Below are 18,715 nucleotides of genomic sequence, written 5' to 3'. Positions count from 1 at the left end.
ATGTTTTTGTTATTATCCCACCCAGAAAAGCATTCCAGAAAACGTTTTTTTATGGGTGAAAGGTTAAAGTAGAGAAAAAAACAGACAGTAGTTCCCAAGATGTTTAGAAGACAAATTTTCTCAACAAAGTGAGGCATCTAACATGATTATAATCTCTGCTGAGATTCGCTCATGATAAGTTGCGTCTCGAGCGGTTACATACAGAAATGACGACATCAATATCAAGTACGTATTCCAAAACTTCTAGTGTTTGGGAGCAGTTTAGCTTGGATCCGAATAAAAAGATTACTTGCAAAGTTTTCAAAGCAGTTCTTGTGTATCATGGCAGTACCTCGATGACGCATGAACATTTAAAGAGTTTGTCGGACAGTCGAACAAAACGGAATCTGACTCTCCTCGGTAACTTAAGCCTTTGCCTGACCATCGTATTACAACTTAAATGCACGCTGTCGGATAAATAAATATCAGTTTTCAGAACATTCAAAACAAGAAACGGCAGTTGTTAAAATCATTCCAACTTTTGAGAATTTTTAAGTCATTTGGTTTCAAACTTTGCAGTTGATCATTGAATGTACTCCACAAAATGCTCATATTTGTTTTATTTACCGCTTTACTGCCGGTAATGACCATGGTTTACAGAGATAAAAAATGTTTACTTGATTTTAATTATTTTGCCCGTCCCAAAACATAGGTATACTTATGGACGTATGTCTCTGCTGACTGAGCACTGTGCCTAAATGGTTTTAATTTAATTTTACTAATTTTAGTATCAATCTGCAGTATGTTCAATAAAATATCTATGTTTTCATTGTACTGTACCCATATTCTTTTGTTAATGATCATTTGCTACATAACTAAATCGATTTCATGCTAAATTTAAGGGGGAAAAAATCTGATTATTCAAATAATTATTTGAATAATCTTTGACTAGTCGACGATTAAAATAGTCATTAGTTGCAGCCACAATAACAAACCTGTCCCAATACAACCCAAAATACAATGTCCAAAAGACGTTTAGTGCTGTGTGTTGGATATAAATTGTGATTTTACAAAACGATCAAGATTAGCCATAGTTCAAATTATGGAATTCACCCCAAAATGGCTGCTTTACACCAAAATGGTTGACCTATGCTTTCAGGCATGTGATTTATCCACTCCTTTGCTAAAAACACACTCTTGGGCTGATTTTACTTTCATATATTTTTCAAATTGTACTAAAGAGTTGAATGAGAATTTGATGTGTGTTGTTTTCTCATTCATTCCCACAACAACGGCAACATATGGCAGCAATGGGGGCATTAGGCTTTGTCAATGGGGCCACGAAGCCTCGGGCGAGTCTTCAACTCGGGGTGGTGCGGAGATGGCCGTGAAACACACACCAAACGCTTGCTACACGTCGCTGCACCCGTCTGCGTGGGAAAACCGCCAAAGAATTGCGGGTTCAGTCGCAGACTCATTCCCCTGACCCACTTTTCTGGCACCAATCAGCACCGAGGCGCACAATCTGCACCGTTGTGTTGCGTGCTTGCACATGCGGCTTGCTATTTTTTTTCGTGCCGGCTCGACACAGTCAAAGGGGATTGATGAGACACAATGTCGCCACTGTTTCAGATGCTGCTCGCTCTAAAACCTTTCTTTGAATGTAAGCAATGCAAACCTATCCTACCCGTAAGCGTGCCATTTCAATGTGAATGTCCCTACGTTCGAGTTTGACCGATTATTGGGCGGGACGATTATCGGCACAGATATCTGCAAATTTAATGAATATCGGTTTTGGCATTTTTATTTATTCGACAGGCCTATTGTTTACGCTCAGACACAGCCGAGCCTTTCTCTCCCTCTATACTGCCTTCGGTCTCACACGCTACCCACTCCGCGCCTTCTGATTGGATAAGCGGCATGGGGAGGAGCCACTGAAGCAGGAATAATAATGTTAGAGTGGAGTAAACAGCAGCAGCTCTGCTAACTCCTTAGTCCCGACATGTAATGAATCTGAATCTGAATATATTTCACATGACACAGTGGATCATTTATGATCTTGTAAAGTTTTGAGCACTTTATTAGTTACTTCTATAAAAAAGTAATTGAACTACCTCCCGATTACTGACAACAAAGAGTAGTGCGTTACTCTGTAGAGTAATAGTCTCATTACAAATAGAATAGACCCCCTAGAACTACTTTAAAATAACAGCATTATTAAAAACAAATAGAAGAAAACGTGTACACCAACCTTTGGAAGCAGTGAAACATTCATATTTCTTGACTTATGCAATTTTGAGAGCTTGCAAACAAACACTTAGCCGAGACATTCCATATCAATTTAGTCTCTGGGCTTTAAAAGACTCGAAGATCCCCTCCTGTATTTATGAGTACTGTCCAAGATGTTTTCTTTTTTTTCTCCAGGCATGGTGTATTGCAGACATAATTGTACCAGTAAAAAGACTAACATTCAGCACACTTTTACATCAATTTTCTGCTCACGTTTGCCCCATTGATTTCCTGTTAGTTTGTTGTTCCTGTATAAACCACACACCCCCTCTCCATGCGCTGCCACCATTTGCTACTGGTGACACACCACTACATCTGCGTATATAAGCCGACTCCCTGATTTTAGTATTTTATATTGTACGTCTTAATTGGGCTTGGATGCGGGTTCATACCGTAGGGAGATATATCCATTAAAAGTAATCCAATACCCATGTACTGTGTTTTTGAGTTGGCACCGCAATATCAGTATTCAGTTTGTAGGTAAATCTATACATAGATGGATGGATGAGTTCTCGAAATAGTATTAGTAACGGGTTTTAGTACTTGTCACTGAGAAAAGTAATTGCACTCCAAGAACGCATGCCTTTGTAACTCGTTAGTCGCAACACTGATTGTAATATATTTTCCTTGATTCAACGTTGTCTCCAGATGCTCAAGTCAAGCCCAGCACGCCGCCTAAAGCGTCGGAGGAGGGTGACGAGGTGGTGGGCGACTACACAGTGGGCGAGCAGGTGTGGGTGAACGGCATCAAACCCGGGGTCATCGCCTACCTGGGAGAAACGCAGTTTGCCCCGGGCCAATGGGCCGGAGTCATCCTCAACGACCTCCTAGGCAAAAACGATGGCTCGGTTGGCGGCATCCGCTACTTTGAGTGCCAGCCCCTGCAGGGCATCTTCACACGGCCCTCCAAGCTCATGCGGCAGCCGGCCGTCGAGGGCGGAGAAGGCCTCTCCGCCGAATCACTCTGCGCCCATAACCAGACTCTGCAAGGCGGAGGGGCCCTGGTTGGGCAGCGGGTGGGAGCCCCGCTGCGGGAGGGCCTGCTCAACAGCACCATTAAGACGGGAAACGAGTCCGGGTCCAACATGTCAGACAGCGGCTCCGTCAAGAAGTCCGTCGACAAAGACCTGAAACCTGGAGATCGCGTTTTGGTGAGGGGGGATGACTCGTGATCAATTAAACAGTGTGTTTCAAACTGATCAATATCCTTTGAGATGTACTGTAAATATCCTAGAATATATATTTTTAAGGCAAACAAAATTAAAAAGTATCATGTTGAAGATCATAATATTTTCTTTCAAACCTGAATGACAAATGAAAAAGCATGTAGATTGTGTGAACGATTTTACAAAAGTTCAATATGCGCACCGCCTGAGAATTGGCATACATCATGTCAGTAATCCAGCTCCTGCCAAAAACGCTGTAGCATATGTTGGGTAACAGGCTCCAGCAGCTAACCACCGTACAATAAAGATCTGCTTTATGACTAAAACAGAAAACAAATTAAAGTGCATCTAAAAGTATTAAATAAAAATACAAGTCCTAAAAATATAAATATTTTTGACTGACCATTTCAAACCATACACTGAAAAATGAGATTACAGTTTTTGTCTTTTGCTTTTTTTAATCAAAGATGATAGGAATGAATCATCTTGTTTTGCTATAAAAATATTTTGAAGCAGAACCGCTCCATTTTGTTATGTCTACTTAAGTGATCACATAGTATTGGTGAGGACAAAACAACTATTGCTCGACATTAGTAGGGACACCTCACCTTCTTCTGCATGTTCCCGCTGAAAAAAATAATGTTTTTTTGCTGTCATCGGGTTGTAATGTCTTGAAATGACAGCTTAAGTGATTTTGCTTCACGCTGTCCTCTGCTAACAAATTTATTATAGCAAGCAATCCTGTTTTTTCTCTTCTCCACCTCTGTGGTTGCAATGAAGTGCTACAGTACGCTATGTCAAACTTCCTTGTCTTAGTGTTTGAGAGTAGCCTTTTTTTTTACCCTGTCTCTCTCTGCCTGTTTCCTCATCGGTGTCAACTTTTTTTTTTTAATGCAGTAACTTAAGGGTCTGCTGTATGCATTGCACCACATGTAAACAAAACACTTTGGTAATACACTCCCTAGTGGAGTGGAGGTGCAATCTCACTTGATTCTGATAAAGTTGAACAAATAAAATTCCCTAAATCAAACTTGCTCGCGCCCCCTCATTTCCTGGTTGTAATGCTGGTTTCGGCCACGGTTGCGGGTATTACTATCTTAAAATAGGGCTGATATTGGTACTCTGCTATCTCTAACTATTATTTTTAGAATCCGTTCCAATATTTTGAAAACAAATAGAAATGTGATAATTTTATTATATATTACATAATAAAACAAATTTCCATTGAAAACGATATTTTCAGAAATTGTCTACTTTCAGGTGGGAGGCTCCAAGATGGGTGTGATTCGCTATATGGGAGAGACGGACTTCGCCAAGGGGGATTGGTGTGGTGTGGAACTTGATGAGCCGCTTGGGAAAAACGACGGTGCTGTGGCAGGTACTAGGTATGCAAACCCCTAAAATCTCAGAACATACAACTTTGGTCTAATAAAGTCCAGTGCCCAGCTGGGCGCCAATCGCGTTCGACGCCACTGACGATCAGTATTTTGCTATTGGAGTCAGGTCTGCGGGGGGACTTTTTGGAGGAAAGGGGCGCTAATGAAGTTGTGTATTAAACACGTTTGATAATTTTAGTGCTCTGTCGCCAAATTTCTCAAACGTGTGCGACACCAATGAAAATGGAGAGCTGCTTTTTTTCCACAATGCATGTGCTTTAAACACAAAACACCCCACTGACATCTTGACACATACAGTATAGGATGCCCTTCTAGAGGCAAAATTACTCAATGTTTTTGCCTTCATTATTCATATAACACAAAACAAGAGACAACCGAAAGGTTTTACAGTACTTAATTCAATGTTTAAAACATACTCATGATTTTTCAACTTTTTCACCTTAAACTCACACCCTCAATTTATACACGCAAACTAAACAGCAGTGGAAGTTATCTATCATAAACACTACAGTTCTGTTTCCGTATCACCAGCCTCAATGTAAGGTCACCGAAGTTTCTTTTAATCCTCTAGGAACGATAATAAGCAAATACAATTTGGTCCCTTACCTCACCGCCAATGACAAAAAGACTAATATGTCCGTGTTGCAATCTGACACTATTCCCCACGGTATGGTGTCCTCGGACTGGCGCTGGCACATCAAAGGTTACCTATTCCCCACAATAATTTGCCTACAGGGCAAACCGCTCCAACGTGGGGCCTACATCAGGATGCTCTTTCTGGACTTCCACCCTGACGCTAAGCACAGAATCCCCTCTAAGATATGTACCGTGACCTTAGTGAGACTCGTCACTGATGGGGATGAAAAGGCATACAGGGAGAAGGTGGAGACGCTGATAACGTGGTGTTTGAAAAATAAACTAATAGAGAGCGAAATTCAAAGAAGTCATACTCTACTTTAAGAGGGCAAGCACAGACCTAGCATTACTCATCATAAATTAAGACAGGGTGGAGAGAGTCCACTCCTTCAAACTCCTTGGCATGCACATCTCTGATGAACTCACCTGGGCTGTCAACATCAGGGCTGTAGTGGAGAAGGCCCAGCAGCTACCATTTCCCGAGGGTTTTCACAAGGAACAACATAAAACAAGCTGCTAGTGTTGTTCTACAAAACCACATGGGGACTATTCTGGCTGTGTCACTGTGTGGCATGTTGGGAGCACAGCAGTAGACAGGAAAAAATATTCAGAGAGTAATCAACACAGCTCAAAAGATTGTTGGCTGCTCCCTGCCCAGTCTGGAGGACATTGCCAGTTTGCGATACCGCAGCAAATACTTCAACATTATAAGACTCTTTTAACTCTGGCCACCACTTCTTTGACCTGTTTCCCTCTGGTAGGTGTTACAGGTCCCTTAAAACAAAGATTAACAGGCTCAGAGACAAATGAAAAAATATATCTTGCGTTTTACTTGGAAATTATTTTGTTTTGCTAATGTTTATTATTGCTGTTATCGCACTATTATTACAATGCAGTGTCCTTTCATTGCACTATTATCATAACTTGGGCCAGTCTCTAAGCCACCAATCATGTTTCCTTTTGGCGCAGTAATAAATCTATGCTCGTCTTCGTAATCACTATCTTGAATAGTCACATGTTCCGAAAATTTGTGACGTAAACAACCTAAACCAGAGCTGAAAACAGCGTCAGGTGTGTGGGGGCACAGTGCTGTTGGCGTTCTAGAGCCAAAGTTGTCAACGCTAAATTCTCCGTGCGGTTTGCGCCAGGTGTAATATAAAAACCAACATGCTTCTGTTTTATTCCCTATTAGATATTTCCAGTGTCTTCCCAAGTTCGGCTTGTTCGCCCCCATCCACAAGGTGATCCGCATCGGCTTTCCATCCACCAGCCCGGCCAAGGCCAAGAAGAGCAAACGCGTGGCCATGGGCGTGTCGTCGCTGGCCCACAGCCCCAGCAGTTCGTCCATCAGCTCCGTCAGCTCGGTGGCCTCCTCAGTGGGCGGCCGACCCAGCCGTGCCGGCCTGGTGAGAAAGCGAACAATACGGCTGTTACAAATGACCATTTTAATCGTAGACCCGTCACCAAGTATTATAACGATTAGTTGAATAATCAGATAATTCTTTTTTCTAAAATATAGCATGAAGATGATTTGATTATGTGTGGCAAATGACAATAAACAAAAGATAAATTGTTACAATGAAAAATACATATTATATTGAACATACTGCGGATTTGTACAAACTTTAAACAACCATGCATCTAAAACCAATTAGGCACAGTGCAGTCGGTAGAGAAAATAATCCGTTAAAATCCTCTCTTGGTCTTTTATTGACAGGCAAATGAATAATAAATTAAAATCAAGTGAACATTTTTCGTCCCTGTTAACCAGGGGTCTCAAATTCAACTGAGTTGGAGGCCGCTGAAGCGAGGGTCTAGGTAAAGTTGGGCCGAATGGCGTTTTCCACAAAAACAGGACTGATGAAAACATGCCGCTTTGTTTTACATTTGTCCACTAGATGTTGCTGTAATGTGTAGTGCAACCAAAAATGAGTCCAAGGAAGACTGCAAACTAGAAAGATTTAAAATGAGAAAAAGCACCCCTTTTCTTCCAATTTTTACCCCAGCCTTTCACAAAGAAAGACAAAAAAAGGGGAACATGATCTTTTTTAAAAAGGAATTAAAAATAGGGGGGGAAAATAAGACAAATAGGTAAAAACGAGAAAATGGAAATAAAAAGAAAAGTCGGGGAGAAAGAGAGCAAATAAAAGGTAAAGAAAGAAAGAAAAAGAAAGACAAACAGAAAAGAATAATTTTCTGTTTTTTCTTTTCATTTTTTTACTCTTAAATTTTTTTGGTGTTGTTTTTTATTTTTTATTTATTTTTCCAGTTTTTTTCTTATTCCCCTTTTATTGTAAATTAATAAAGTGGGTATTGGTCACTTTGAGTACCCGTATTTAGTCTTCTTCCGTTGTGCTTTTAGCACTCGTTTTCGGCGGCACGGCAGGAAACACCGATATCGAGTGGTCGATTAATACACACTGTCTATTTAACTTTCATATTGAGGCAAGGGGCCTCAAAATATCATCCAGGGGGCCGCGAGTTTGAGACCCCTGCGTCAATCAAGGACAGGGTCATTAGCTGCAGTAGAACCGCAATTAAACCAAATAGTATGTGCATTTTGTGAAGGACTTTCAGTGGTCTACTGCAAAGTCTAACAACTGTACTTATCGATTCCTAACAGATTGAAATTGAATGGTTTAACAACTGATGGTTTTCGTATCAACAATGTCGCCGGGTGCTCGTCTGCCTCTTTTGCAGAAACGGTCCGTGGTGACTCTTCTTCAGACTTCATGCATTAAATTTAAAATCCATTTTGCAAGCACAGTCTGACATAACGCTAAATCTCGCTTTTATAGCAAAATATATGCGTATAAAATGTACAAAGCATGTCGTGAAAACCGTATTGTCTTGAAAGTTATTTAAATTTTGAGTCACACTGCGTTTCGTTCGACTCTCTGACGTGCCTTCTCTTTAAAGGTGGAGTGCGTCATTTGAGGCGTCCTTAAAAAATTGAAAGTAGAATATTTTCTTCATTAGGTATGTCATGGTTCTTGCGGATCCAGGAAAAGTCTTAAATGGTCATTATTCTAAAACTAAGGCATTAAATGGAATTGAAATGTCACGCATGAAGATTTATATTTGTTTAAACTAGAGATTTAGTAACATTTATCTAATGTCTTTTTAAATAATTCACCGAATAACTTTTGTGGCAAAATGGCGAGTGGAGAGTGACTAAATGCATTACCTTTTTGTTGTTGTAGCATGAAACTGGTAAAAGCAAGAAAAGGCCTGTTTCAAATACAGTCCAACTGACAACCCAAACCTCAAAAAACATGAAATTCGAGTGTGTCTAAGAAAGGCATGTACTTTATGGATGAGGCTGCAAATATAACTTTAAGCCAGGAGATAGCGGCATAGAGTGACAAAGTTTCAAATTCTGTAGAGCATCTTTAAATGTCCATGCATCAACAAGGTACTGCCATGATACACAAAGTCTGCTTTGCAAGTTTTGCAAGTAATCTTTTTTTTTTTTTGCTGTAATTAGACTAAAATGCTCGCAAATTTACACATTTTTGAGAGCTCTGCGTATCTGATTTGAGACTATACAATCTAGCATCATTGCTCGTTTTTTTTTTTTTTTACGGGCATGTGTGCTTGTGTTTATGCTCTTCAGTATATCTCTTCATAATACTCTCATTCCCTTGCATCTTTGACTCCTAGCTGGTTTAAGCAGACAGGAAACTCACAGAAGTGAATGATAGATGTAGGAGGAATAAGATTGAAAAGTTTTGGTACGCGTACTTGATGTTGACGCCGTCATTTCTGTATGTTTCCGCTCAAGACGGAGACGTTATTGCGCGTTAGCGACTCTGCAGAGATTCTTATCTTGTAAAATATCTTATTTCGTTGGAGAAATGTATCTGGTGACAAATAATCGTCAACAAATTCCATTGTCGACTATTTCGATAATCATTATTTTTCGTCTATGTCGACTAATTGTTGCCACCCAAGCGACTAGGCAACTGTCAGTATAAATAAACACAACGTCGTATTGATTTCGCTTGGTGGTCCACACCCCCTTTTTTACTTTGCGTGATTGCCGGAAAGCTTTCTGATTAAATTAATCCTCCGTCTGTTGCAAAGGTGGAGGCGTAAGCAAGAATGCTCCGACTGAGTGATGGCAAACTGTCCCTTGTGATTAAATGCCATTGATTGTCCTGAAATACAGTAATCCTTGTTCTTTTTTGCACAGGTTACGTTCCAAAAGGTCCCACAATAGTCAAAACTAGCAAAGTAGAAACTTTTATTAATTTATTAAATACTCTACACTCTACTATAAATTGAAACCAAATAACAAACCCGTTTTACATACTCAAGCATTTGTTTAACAAATAAAAAATCTGTAATTCATCAACAAATAAAAGTCTTGTAAACATTTTTTTTTTTACTAACATCTGTACTGTTAAATTACCGTATTTTCACGACTATAATGCGCACCGTGTTATAAGGCGCAACCCCCAAAAATAGCTTTTTGTCCTATATTTTCCATACATAAGGCGCACCGGACTATAAGGCGCTACAGTGGGAACGTCAACAAAACAGTCAGATAGTTCAGTCAAACTTATTAACCCCTTAACATTCATACAGCTCGCAAAGAAGCATATACGTGTCTCAGACACGTACAGACACGTTGTCTGTACGATGTCACCAATCACTCAAATGCGTCATTCCACATATCATTAGGAAAGTTAAACTCTTGGGTTTTAAGAAATGCCAACCATTCCTTTGTTTCTGTTTTCTTTTTCGCTGGACACTGTGTGGACAGCAAAGTAAAAATTTCATTGTGCAGGGAAACTTTACTGTGCAAACCACGATAAACACTTTGAATTGCATTTAGAAATAGACTCTTCACAGAAACAACAAAATCAGTCTGAAACAAGATTCCGGGAAAATATAAAGCCGGGGCAGCTCACCAAAGTCGTCTTGCAGCCATCACGTTCAATATTAATACGCAACCATGGTCCTCTCTCATCCGTTAGTGTAGTAAATCCAACTGTGTAAAATATTTACGCACTCCAAAACATGCAATAATGCTAACACATAAAATAAAACACGTCAAGTCATTTTTATTTGTATAGCCCTTAATCACAAAGAGTCTCAAAGGGCTGCACAGGTTATTGCAAAGATAGATAAATCAATCAAATTAATCCTTTTTTTTCATGGTCCGGTTGGTAAATTTCTTACATTTAACTTTCTATCATCTTAAAAATGTTGCCCAGTCTTAACATCAGTAATATTCACAGGGTAATTTTCAATTGTTGACACAATTCCAGGCCATGGATAAAATGGGCAAACACTGTCCTCTAGTGGCTTACCCGTACTCACCAACACCAGCGTTTTATGCGTTAGGCCTGTTTATTTCTATAGCACTTAATCACAAGAAGTCACAAAGAGATGTACAGACAACTATTACAACACCCCCCTGATCTAAAACCCACAATAGGGCAAGGACAAACTAAAAAACCTCAGCATGAAGAGAACGAAGAAACCTGGAGAGGGAGCCTCACATGAGGTAATTCCCCTTCCAGGATGACCAGGCTGCAATAGATTGCAAGGGCATCAACAGACGATACACAGACTTTATCAACATAAAATATAGATTATAACAGGATGTGTGGTTGAGCGCTTAAAGAGGTCAACATAATCCATAATCTATTGAATAAAAGTGTGTTTTAAGATGCAAACACTTTGACTGAGGACGCAGTTTGAATCTTAGAGGGCAGAGCATTCCACAGCACATGGGCCCGTATGGAGAATGCTCTCGAACCTGCGCATTTCTTGACTGAGGCAAATTAACCCTACATCTTACTTATCTCTCTGCTTCTCTTTCATTTTCATATTTCTCTCTATCTCCTTTTCTCTTTCTTTTGCGCTCTCTCTTTTTATCTTCCTCTCTCATTATTTCTCTTTATTTCTCCCTTTTCTCTCTCCCCTTTCTCCTTCTTTCACTCTCGTTCTCTTTCTATTTTTTCTATCTTTTTTTCCGTCTTTTTTCTTTCTACTTCCAATTAACCTGGTAATAACGCACTAACAACATAGTAAGTAGTACAAGATAAGTTATTATTTTTGAAAATGTATATCAAACTGGGTGGCCTCTAATAAGTAGCAAAAAAGTAGCTTTCACCTTAAAGAAGTCTAGAGACCCCTGATCTAAAGCCTTAACCAATGTAATTTACTTCTCTAGTGGTCCAGTGGTTAAAATTCAGCATGCTCCTGTTGCATCCAGTGTTGTGCAAATGTGGTCAGCGATATTTTTTGACTTAGCAATCATTTCTCAAATATGGTAATATACTACTTTAAAACATTATGTATAACAAGCACCTAAACTTTGAGTTATTTTTGGGGTTTAAAAAATGAATGTTATACAGGTATAGGCAAAAAAATAAGGCAACTTTTTTACTCTCTCTGTGAGGCCCGGTACCGGTCGTCTGATTTGTGGCTGTGGACCACTGTTAATTATTATTATTTTTTTTTATTCTGAAGACTGATTGTATTTCGCACATGAAAATAGAGCGCGCAAAAACACCTACCGCTTATTAATGTTGAAAGCTTGGCGTGTGTGCTTACTAAAAAAACGCTAATTCTATAGTCTTTTTTTGCCTGCTTTTGTCCCTGGCAGCTGACCGAGACGTCGTCCCGCTACGCCCGCAAGATCTCGGGCACCACCGCCTTGCAGGAGGCACTAAAGGAAAAGCAGCAGCACATCGAGCAGCTCCTTGCCGAGCGTGACCTGGAAAGGGCCGACATGGCCAAAGCCACCAGCCGCATCTCCGAGGTGGAGAAGGAGCTCAGCGCTCTCAAGACGCAGCACGTGCAGGTAAGGATCAGTATTATCATTACTATAGCTCTAATGCAGCTTTTTAGGGAGCCCTCACTCATGCCCTGATGTCTTCTGTAGTACGTGTCAGAGAACGAGGGAGCCCTACAGCAAGTGACCGCCGCATTGGCCAGCGTCCAGAAAGCGAAGGTGGAGTTGGCCAATCAGTTGGAGGAAGAGAAAAGGTGAGCTTGATTCTTATCAGCCTTTATATTCAAAATAAAACAATTGCAAAGCAATTGCAAGCAACATGAAGTAGATCATGGGTCACCAACACTGTGTCAGTGGGATCCCAATAGTCCATCAAGAACACTTGAGCAGCCTGCAGACCAGTTTATGAAAATAGCTTATTGTGGGTCTTTGTCATTCTCTAGGAAATTTGATTTCTAATTGACATGAGAAATCTTTGACCTCGGGGAACGTTTTTTTTTAACTTTCCAAGAGAATCCAAAGAATAAAGTGCAATTGCACCTCTTCTACTCTACGGAGCAGTGGCGCTCTTATTGGCAGTGTTTTGTTTAAATTTTACTTCCATGCTAGTATAAGCATTAAGTGTGAGGTGTGGATACGAAGTGGAGCAGACGCTCAAGTGACCCGATGAAAAAAATAATTAAACCGGATGTGGAGACAGACTCCTTTTATGGGCGCGAGAGGATTTCTTCTTCCGAGGGAAGCGGACGTGACAGAAAATAACAGAGGAGCACTCCTTTACTGTAATCCCTGTTTTTTGTTTTGGTTTTTTTGCGGGGATTGCGTCCCAAAAAGGTCCAGCGAAATTCAAAACCCGCCAAGTAGAAACCTTTATTTTTTAAATACTATATTATACATTGAATCAAACCCAGATTTACAAGCTAAATCATTTGTTAGACAATTACAAATGTGTACTTTACAATCGTGATTTTAGAAATAACTTCAATATTGTCAAATTAAAATTGTAAAAATAACATTGCTGCTTTTATTGCACTACTGTATTGATTTTGGACATTAGGTTCTTGACTTCAGATGATATTTTGTCGCTATCATGTGGATGTTATTAGAAATCCAAAATGTGTCATGAAAAAAATATCTGTACTTTATAAACAAATAACTTCTTTACTGTTAAAAATAATTTTGCTATTTTATTCTATTGCCCTATTGATTGGTTATCTGAAATATGATTGGTCAAGCAACTTCGGCACTTGTGCAGATAAAGCAGCTTTCAATGGGAACCTGAATTAAGGAAAAAAATGTCAATTTGGCCCAAAACCCTCGGAGCATGTTATCATAGTCCCCTTGATTTTTTTTCAGGAAGGTGGAAGACCTCCAGTTCCGAGTTGAAGAGGAGTCTATCACCAAAGGAGACTTGGAGGTAATAAATCATCTTCGTCATAGCTTGTTGCTAGGTAGATTACAAAGGACAGAGTTAATTGAATTATTGTCGTTAGGCAGGACCGGCTACAATATGTTCCCACTCTGCGCAAAAACACAAAACAATAATGGCTGTGTGAAAAGAAACTCAGAAAAATCCACTATGACAGATATCCAGGTGCAGTAAAATGTGATTTTGCCAACAGGGAAGACGGAACCATGACTTGGGCTCCTTTGGGTCTGGTAAGAGGACCAAGGTGACAAATGTTTGATTTCATGAACTGAGCGCTATCAATAACTCTTGCTTTACTTCCTCTCGTGCGCTGTGATGTCTTCCATACAAAATCAAGTAGTGACTTAAAAACAGAAATTGACTTTTTCCTGGTCCCTTTTGCACTCCTCTCACGATTTTCTACTTTCACACTAGCACGCTGCCGGATTGAGATGTAAACATTTGGTAAAGCGTGTAAATTCCTTTCTTTTCATCTTAATGCTTTTCTTGGACATAAAACTTTGCTAACTATTCTCAGAAAAGTGATTACTTTGGATATTCTGTCTCTTTTGTGAAATAGAATGTCAGCCCTGTTGCAGTTTGTGATAACTTCAATTGAAATAAATGGGAAATAATACAATTCTGTTTAAAACCTTATACACTAACACACCTGCACATCAATATTTGGAAAAAGTTTTACATACTAATAAGACATGATTTGTTTGAGTCAACGAACTCAATTTAAAAAAAATACTATACTATATTAAAACAAAAGTATTTTTCAAAAACGCCAACATTTATTCATACAATTTTAATGAGCCGGAGAAGCAGTTCCCATAAATACAAACACAAGATAATGCGATTTTATAAAAAATATTTATTTACGAAAATAGAATCTGAATTGGATTGTGTACAGAACAAAAAAACAAAGGTAACTATGATATAGACATTATATCTGCGCTAACTTGGCTTAACTATACATCACTGCCATATAATGTTAAAATATTGACTAAATCTCAGTGAACAAAACATGAAGGTAGACACAGAATATGTGTCTAGCTCCAAACTAGCTCTGACATTAAAAAGAAACATAAAAGAAGACAATGCGGGATATGTTGTTGTTGAACTTGTTCTATCTGAACACGAAAGTCAGATTTGGTTAGAACCAAAGTAGTGCCAAGTGAAAAAAAGGGAAAAAACATAGTGAAGGATATGTTAAAGTTGGTTCGTTAGTTGGATCCCTAAACCACATGGGTCTTGGGGGCACCATAACCTGTGGTGTGTCTTGAACAAGTACAGCCTGGTGGCACCCGTCCATTCCCAAGCCAACATAGAGGGACCAACCATTTATAGATGAACCAAACACGAAAGGGAGAGGATAAAGTGAAACATGTATTGGTCAAATAATACTAACTGTCCCTTAAAGAAATACAAACCCTGTCCAAATAGCAGGTAACCAATAAAAAACCTTTTGTAGACTGATCTTTGGTTTATTATATAAATTATTAAGTCTGATGGTCAATGTTCTTTTGGTCTGGGCTTGTTTTTGTTTTTTTGATGACAGCAAACCACAGTGGAGGAGCAGAGTCGCATCATGCAGCTGGAGGAAGAGCTCAGCCGAACCAAGTCCGAGATGAAGAACCTGCGGGTTCAGTTCCCGGACCAAACCGGCACCGACAGCCAAACATCGGATACACATCCAATGGCGTCGTTGGCGGCTAGCCAACAGGAGATCCAGGTGCTAAAATCGCTAGCTGAGAAGCAGAACCAGGAGATCTGTGAGCTGAAGCTAAAAGTCCAACAGGCCAACAAGGAGAACATGGACATGATGGATGCATGGAAGGTATTTAAGAAGATTTTTCATCAATTTCTTTGTGTTAGCATCTGCTCGTCATACTTGGGCTGTGGCATTTGAGAGGTTGGTGTTAGCACATGTTAATTTTACATGTTTTGGAACTTACTGGAACACATATTAGCATACTGTTGGTTATAAAAAAGGCTGGACGTTTCGTCCTCCGTATGTTCTCTACGAATCTGGTTTGTGAAACGGTCAAAATATAAGCTGAGATGAGCAGTTCCTTTTGAAGTTTTATTTAAGAAAATCCCAGGCACTAATGAGCCAAAGGACATTGGCTGTAGCATTAAAAAGTGCACAGCAAAAATTGGTGACAATTCCTTTTATACTAGGAGGGTGGTCGTACGAGTAACAACTAAACCTAAGGATATAGAAAATGGCAAACAAGCACTTTCAAATCGAGAGGGCGGTTGGGAAAACCAAAACTATGTTTTGAGGAAAACGACCCTTGGATTTAACTGGTTCTAAAAAGTATTGATATTGTTCAAGTGCTCTTATAGCTAAAAAAAAAAATCACAACTGCTATAATTGTGATGCTGATTAATAAGGACCGAATGAATGATAAAGCAAGAAGTCAAATATTTACAATCAAATAATAAATCAACCAAATAGTAAATTATAAAGTATTGTATTATCGTTTTAACGTAGCATGTTTAGCTCAATACTCTAATATGGTCATGTTGGACTTCTGTTAACTAAACAATTGTTCATCATGTGATAAGTATGTTTTTGCTTGATGCTTTCAAAGAATTGTCATCATTTCGAAGTTACTTACAGTACACACGTTTGTTTGCCTAACACTCGGGCATCTGTTAGCATAATATGTCATTCATTTGTTAGGCATCTTTAAGCTTTGTTTTGGCCAATATTACATAGGCTTTTGTTAACATAGCATCTGACAGTTTTGTAGTGGCCTGTTAGCTTAGCGTGTTAGGCATCTTTAAGCTTTGTTTTGGCCAATATTACATAGGCTTTTGTTAACATAGCATCTGACAGTTTTGTAGTGGCCTGTTAGCTTAGCATGTTAGCTCAATATTTTTATTCATTCATCATATGTAGGCCTTTGATATTTACCCTAAGGCCTCTGCTGTCTTGAAATCTATTAGCCACATGATAAGAAACACGCACGCTTCTGTTAGTTTAGCATCTGTTTGCAGTGTGTTAGCAACTTCTACCCTAAGTTGTTTTTTTGCTGCGAGGAGATTGTAAGCTTTTAATATTTCATTATTTGTCCCCGTGCAGGTTAAATTTGACTCTCTTGTGAGCGACCACCAGCAATCCCTCGAGGATCTGAAGGCCTCGTTCTCCGTAAAGGAGTGCACGTCCGAGGGACAACAGCCGGGGGTTCAGGAGCTGCGGGCCGCCCTAGAGGGCTTGAAAATGGAGCATCAGCTCGAGATAGAGAATCTCAAAGCCAAGTACAAAATCGAAGCGGCCATCCTCACCAAGGAACGTGAGGACCTCACCGCCCGCCTCCAAGATGCCAAGGAGCATACCGGCAGAGAATCTCTAGAAGTGGCCGTCGAAAAACTTCATAGGGCTGAGAAGAGGTTGGTGGAGATGGAGGCACTTCAACGGGATCAAGACTTAAACGCCCAGGAATTGAAGGAACAGCTTGCGATGTCAGAGAGCAAAATATCAGACCATCTTGCCCTGCAGGAAGAGGTCCAGGAGCTGCACGAGAAGCTGAGGGTGACAACCAATCAGCTGCAGGCTATCAAGACAAACAGTGACGCTAACGTGAGCAATGCTAATGTGAGAGATACATGGCAACAATATAATCCGCTGCCTGGTTGGATGTTGTATAATGTTTTTTTTTCTCATAGGTGATTGATGATAACCACCTTTCTGATGAGAAGCTAAAACAGAGCATAGAAGGTATGAATTCCATTTAAAACTTTACCCAGGGCTCGTACAGGTGCTTTAAAACCTTGAAAATGCTTACATTTTTTGCCATGTTTCTCAAAAAGTCTGCTTAAATATGACGCTGACACTGCTCTTTTGGCTTGGCTTTGCCCTTGTATTTTCCCCATTGCAGTAATGGCATGATTAGCAGGAAAGTCATAATTAAATCGTATTTAGTTAACTGCAGCTGGTGTTAGTTGGTATAGCATTGTCCTATGACGCGCCATTGCCCCATGCATCGCCAGGTGCATGCTAAACCTAAAAAGAGGACTATGAAATGAGAATTGGTTCAAGGATTATGTATCAATTATGGACATTTATTGTGGCCTATGCAAAAATTGAAGGTAGCGTTTCCCAGTGGTGCATTGTAATGGGAAGGATTTCCTGCCACTGAAAATGTAAGCTACATATTACTGTCACACCTATATATCGATAGATTTGTCCCTAAAACAAATATATTCTTGATTCACTCAAGATGTAAAATTGAATGTATATTAATAAACGCACACGCAAGATTAAAAATTGCAAGGGTAAATCACGAATATACAATATTTGGCTCTGCAAAATACACCATTCACACTGGATTTATTATTTTAATAGTACTGGAGAAGTTGGAAAATAAGCTTTGAAAGTCCTTTAAAAGTGCTAGAATTTGGCCATGGAAAGGTGTACGAAAGCTGTTCACAATAAAAAAAATCATTACTGTTTTGTTTTGTTTTTTACGTAGAAACTATGGAAAAGCTGCTGAAAAGGGAAAAAGATGTTGCAATGCTCAATTCACAAGTTGAAGCCCTCAAATCTCAAATTGGAGGTAGATCCAGCAAATAAAAATACAACTTTTAATTGAATCCCTAATCATTTTGCACGCCTTTCCTTACTTTTTTAAACGGCAGTCCTGGAGGGTAGAGTTCGAACAAGCGAACGGAGGGCCGAAGTCTTGGTGCGGGAGAAGGTGCGCATGGAGGCAGAGCTTGAGTCCATGACCAGGAAGTCCCATGACGCCTCTGGGCAGCTTCTTACCGTCAGCCAAGAGCTATTGAAGAAAGAAGGGTGTGTTGAACCTCTTAGCTTGGAATATTTTTTGCCGCTTTGTCACAAATTGTCTACCTTTTGTTACTCATTTGTCCTGTGTATGGCTGCAACGATTAGTCAACAATAATCAATAGTAGAAATAGTCGACTATTAATTCTATTGTCACCAGACATGTTTTTTCAACAGATTAAGGCCTCTTACATGATTTTATTCTCTGCTGAGAGTCGCTCATGATCGATCGTGTTTCTGTCTCAAGCGGTAACATACGGAAATAACGGCATCATTTACGCGTACAAA

The 18,715-nt window shown here is 39.7% G+C and overlaps 1 protein-coding gene across 4 annotated transcripts in view; it reads left to right on the top strand.

Annotated features, from left to right (window-relative positions):
- clip2 (CAP-GLY domain containing linker protein 2) overlaps positions 1 to 18,715 on the top strand; it is a 36,329-nt gene that overhangs the window by 11,606 nt on the left and 6,008 nt on the right. Inside the window, exons 3-14 of one of the 4 annotated variants that reach the window (XM_088321033.1) lie at positions 2,917 to 3,419; positions 4,695 to 4,819; positions 6,660 to 6,873; positions 12,090 to 12,287; positions 12,369 to 12,472; positions 13,575 to 13,635; positions 13,841 to 13,891; positions 15,191 to 15,469; positions 16,724 to 17,221; positions 17,308 to 17,359; positions 18,114 to 18,197; positions 18,280 to 18,436. In XM_088321033.1, coding sequence (XP_088177159.1) covers positions 2,917 to 3,419; positions 4,695 to 4,819; positions 6,660 to 6,873; positions 12,090 to 12,287; positions 12,369 to 12,472; positions 13,575 to 13,635; positions 13,841 to 13,891; positions 15,191 to 15,469; positions 16,724 to 17,221; positions 17,308 to 17,359; positions 18,114 to 18,197; positions 18,280 to 18,436 — 2,326 coding nt within the window. Of the gene's footprint in view, positions 1 to 2,916; positions 3,420 to 4,694; positions 4,820 to 6,659; positions 6,874 to 12,089; positions 12,288 to 12,368; positions 12,473 to 13,574; positions 13,636 to 13,840; positions 13,892 to 15,190; positions 15,470 to 16,723; positions 17,237 to 17,307; positions 17,360 to 18,113; positions 18,198 to 18,279; positions 18,437 to 18,715 lie in introns of all 4 variants that reach the window. The other 3 variants (XM_088321032.1, XM_088321035.1, XM_088321034.1) reach the window with 3 other exon arrangements.

The sequence above is a fragment of the Urocampus carinirostris genome, chromosome 17 (genome assembly GCF_059441175.1).
Source record: "Urocampus carinirostris isolate Australia breed hairy pipefish chromosome 17, RoL_Ucar_1.0, whole genome shotgun sequence".
In the NCBI taxonomy this organism is placed as follows: domain Eukaryota; kingdom Metazoa; phylum Chordata; class Actinopteri; order Syngnathiformes; family Syngnathidae; genus Urocampus; species Urocampus carinirostris.
Note: the sequence above shows the minus strand (reverse complement) of the source record. Positions and strands in the feature narration are given on the sequence as shown.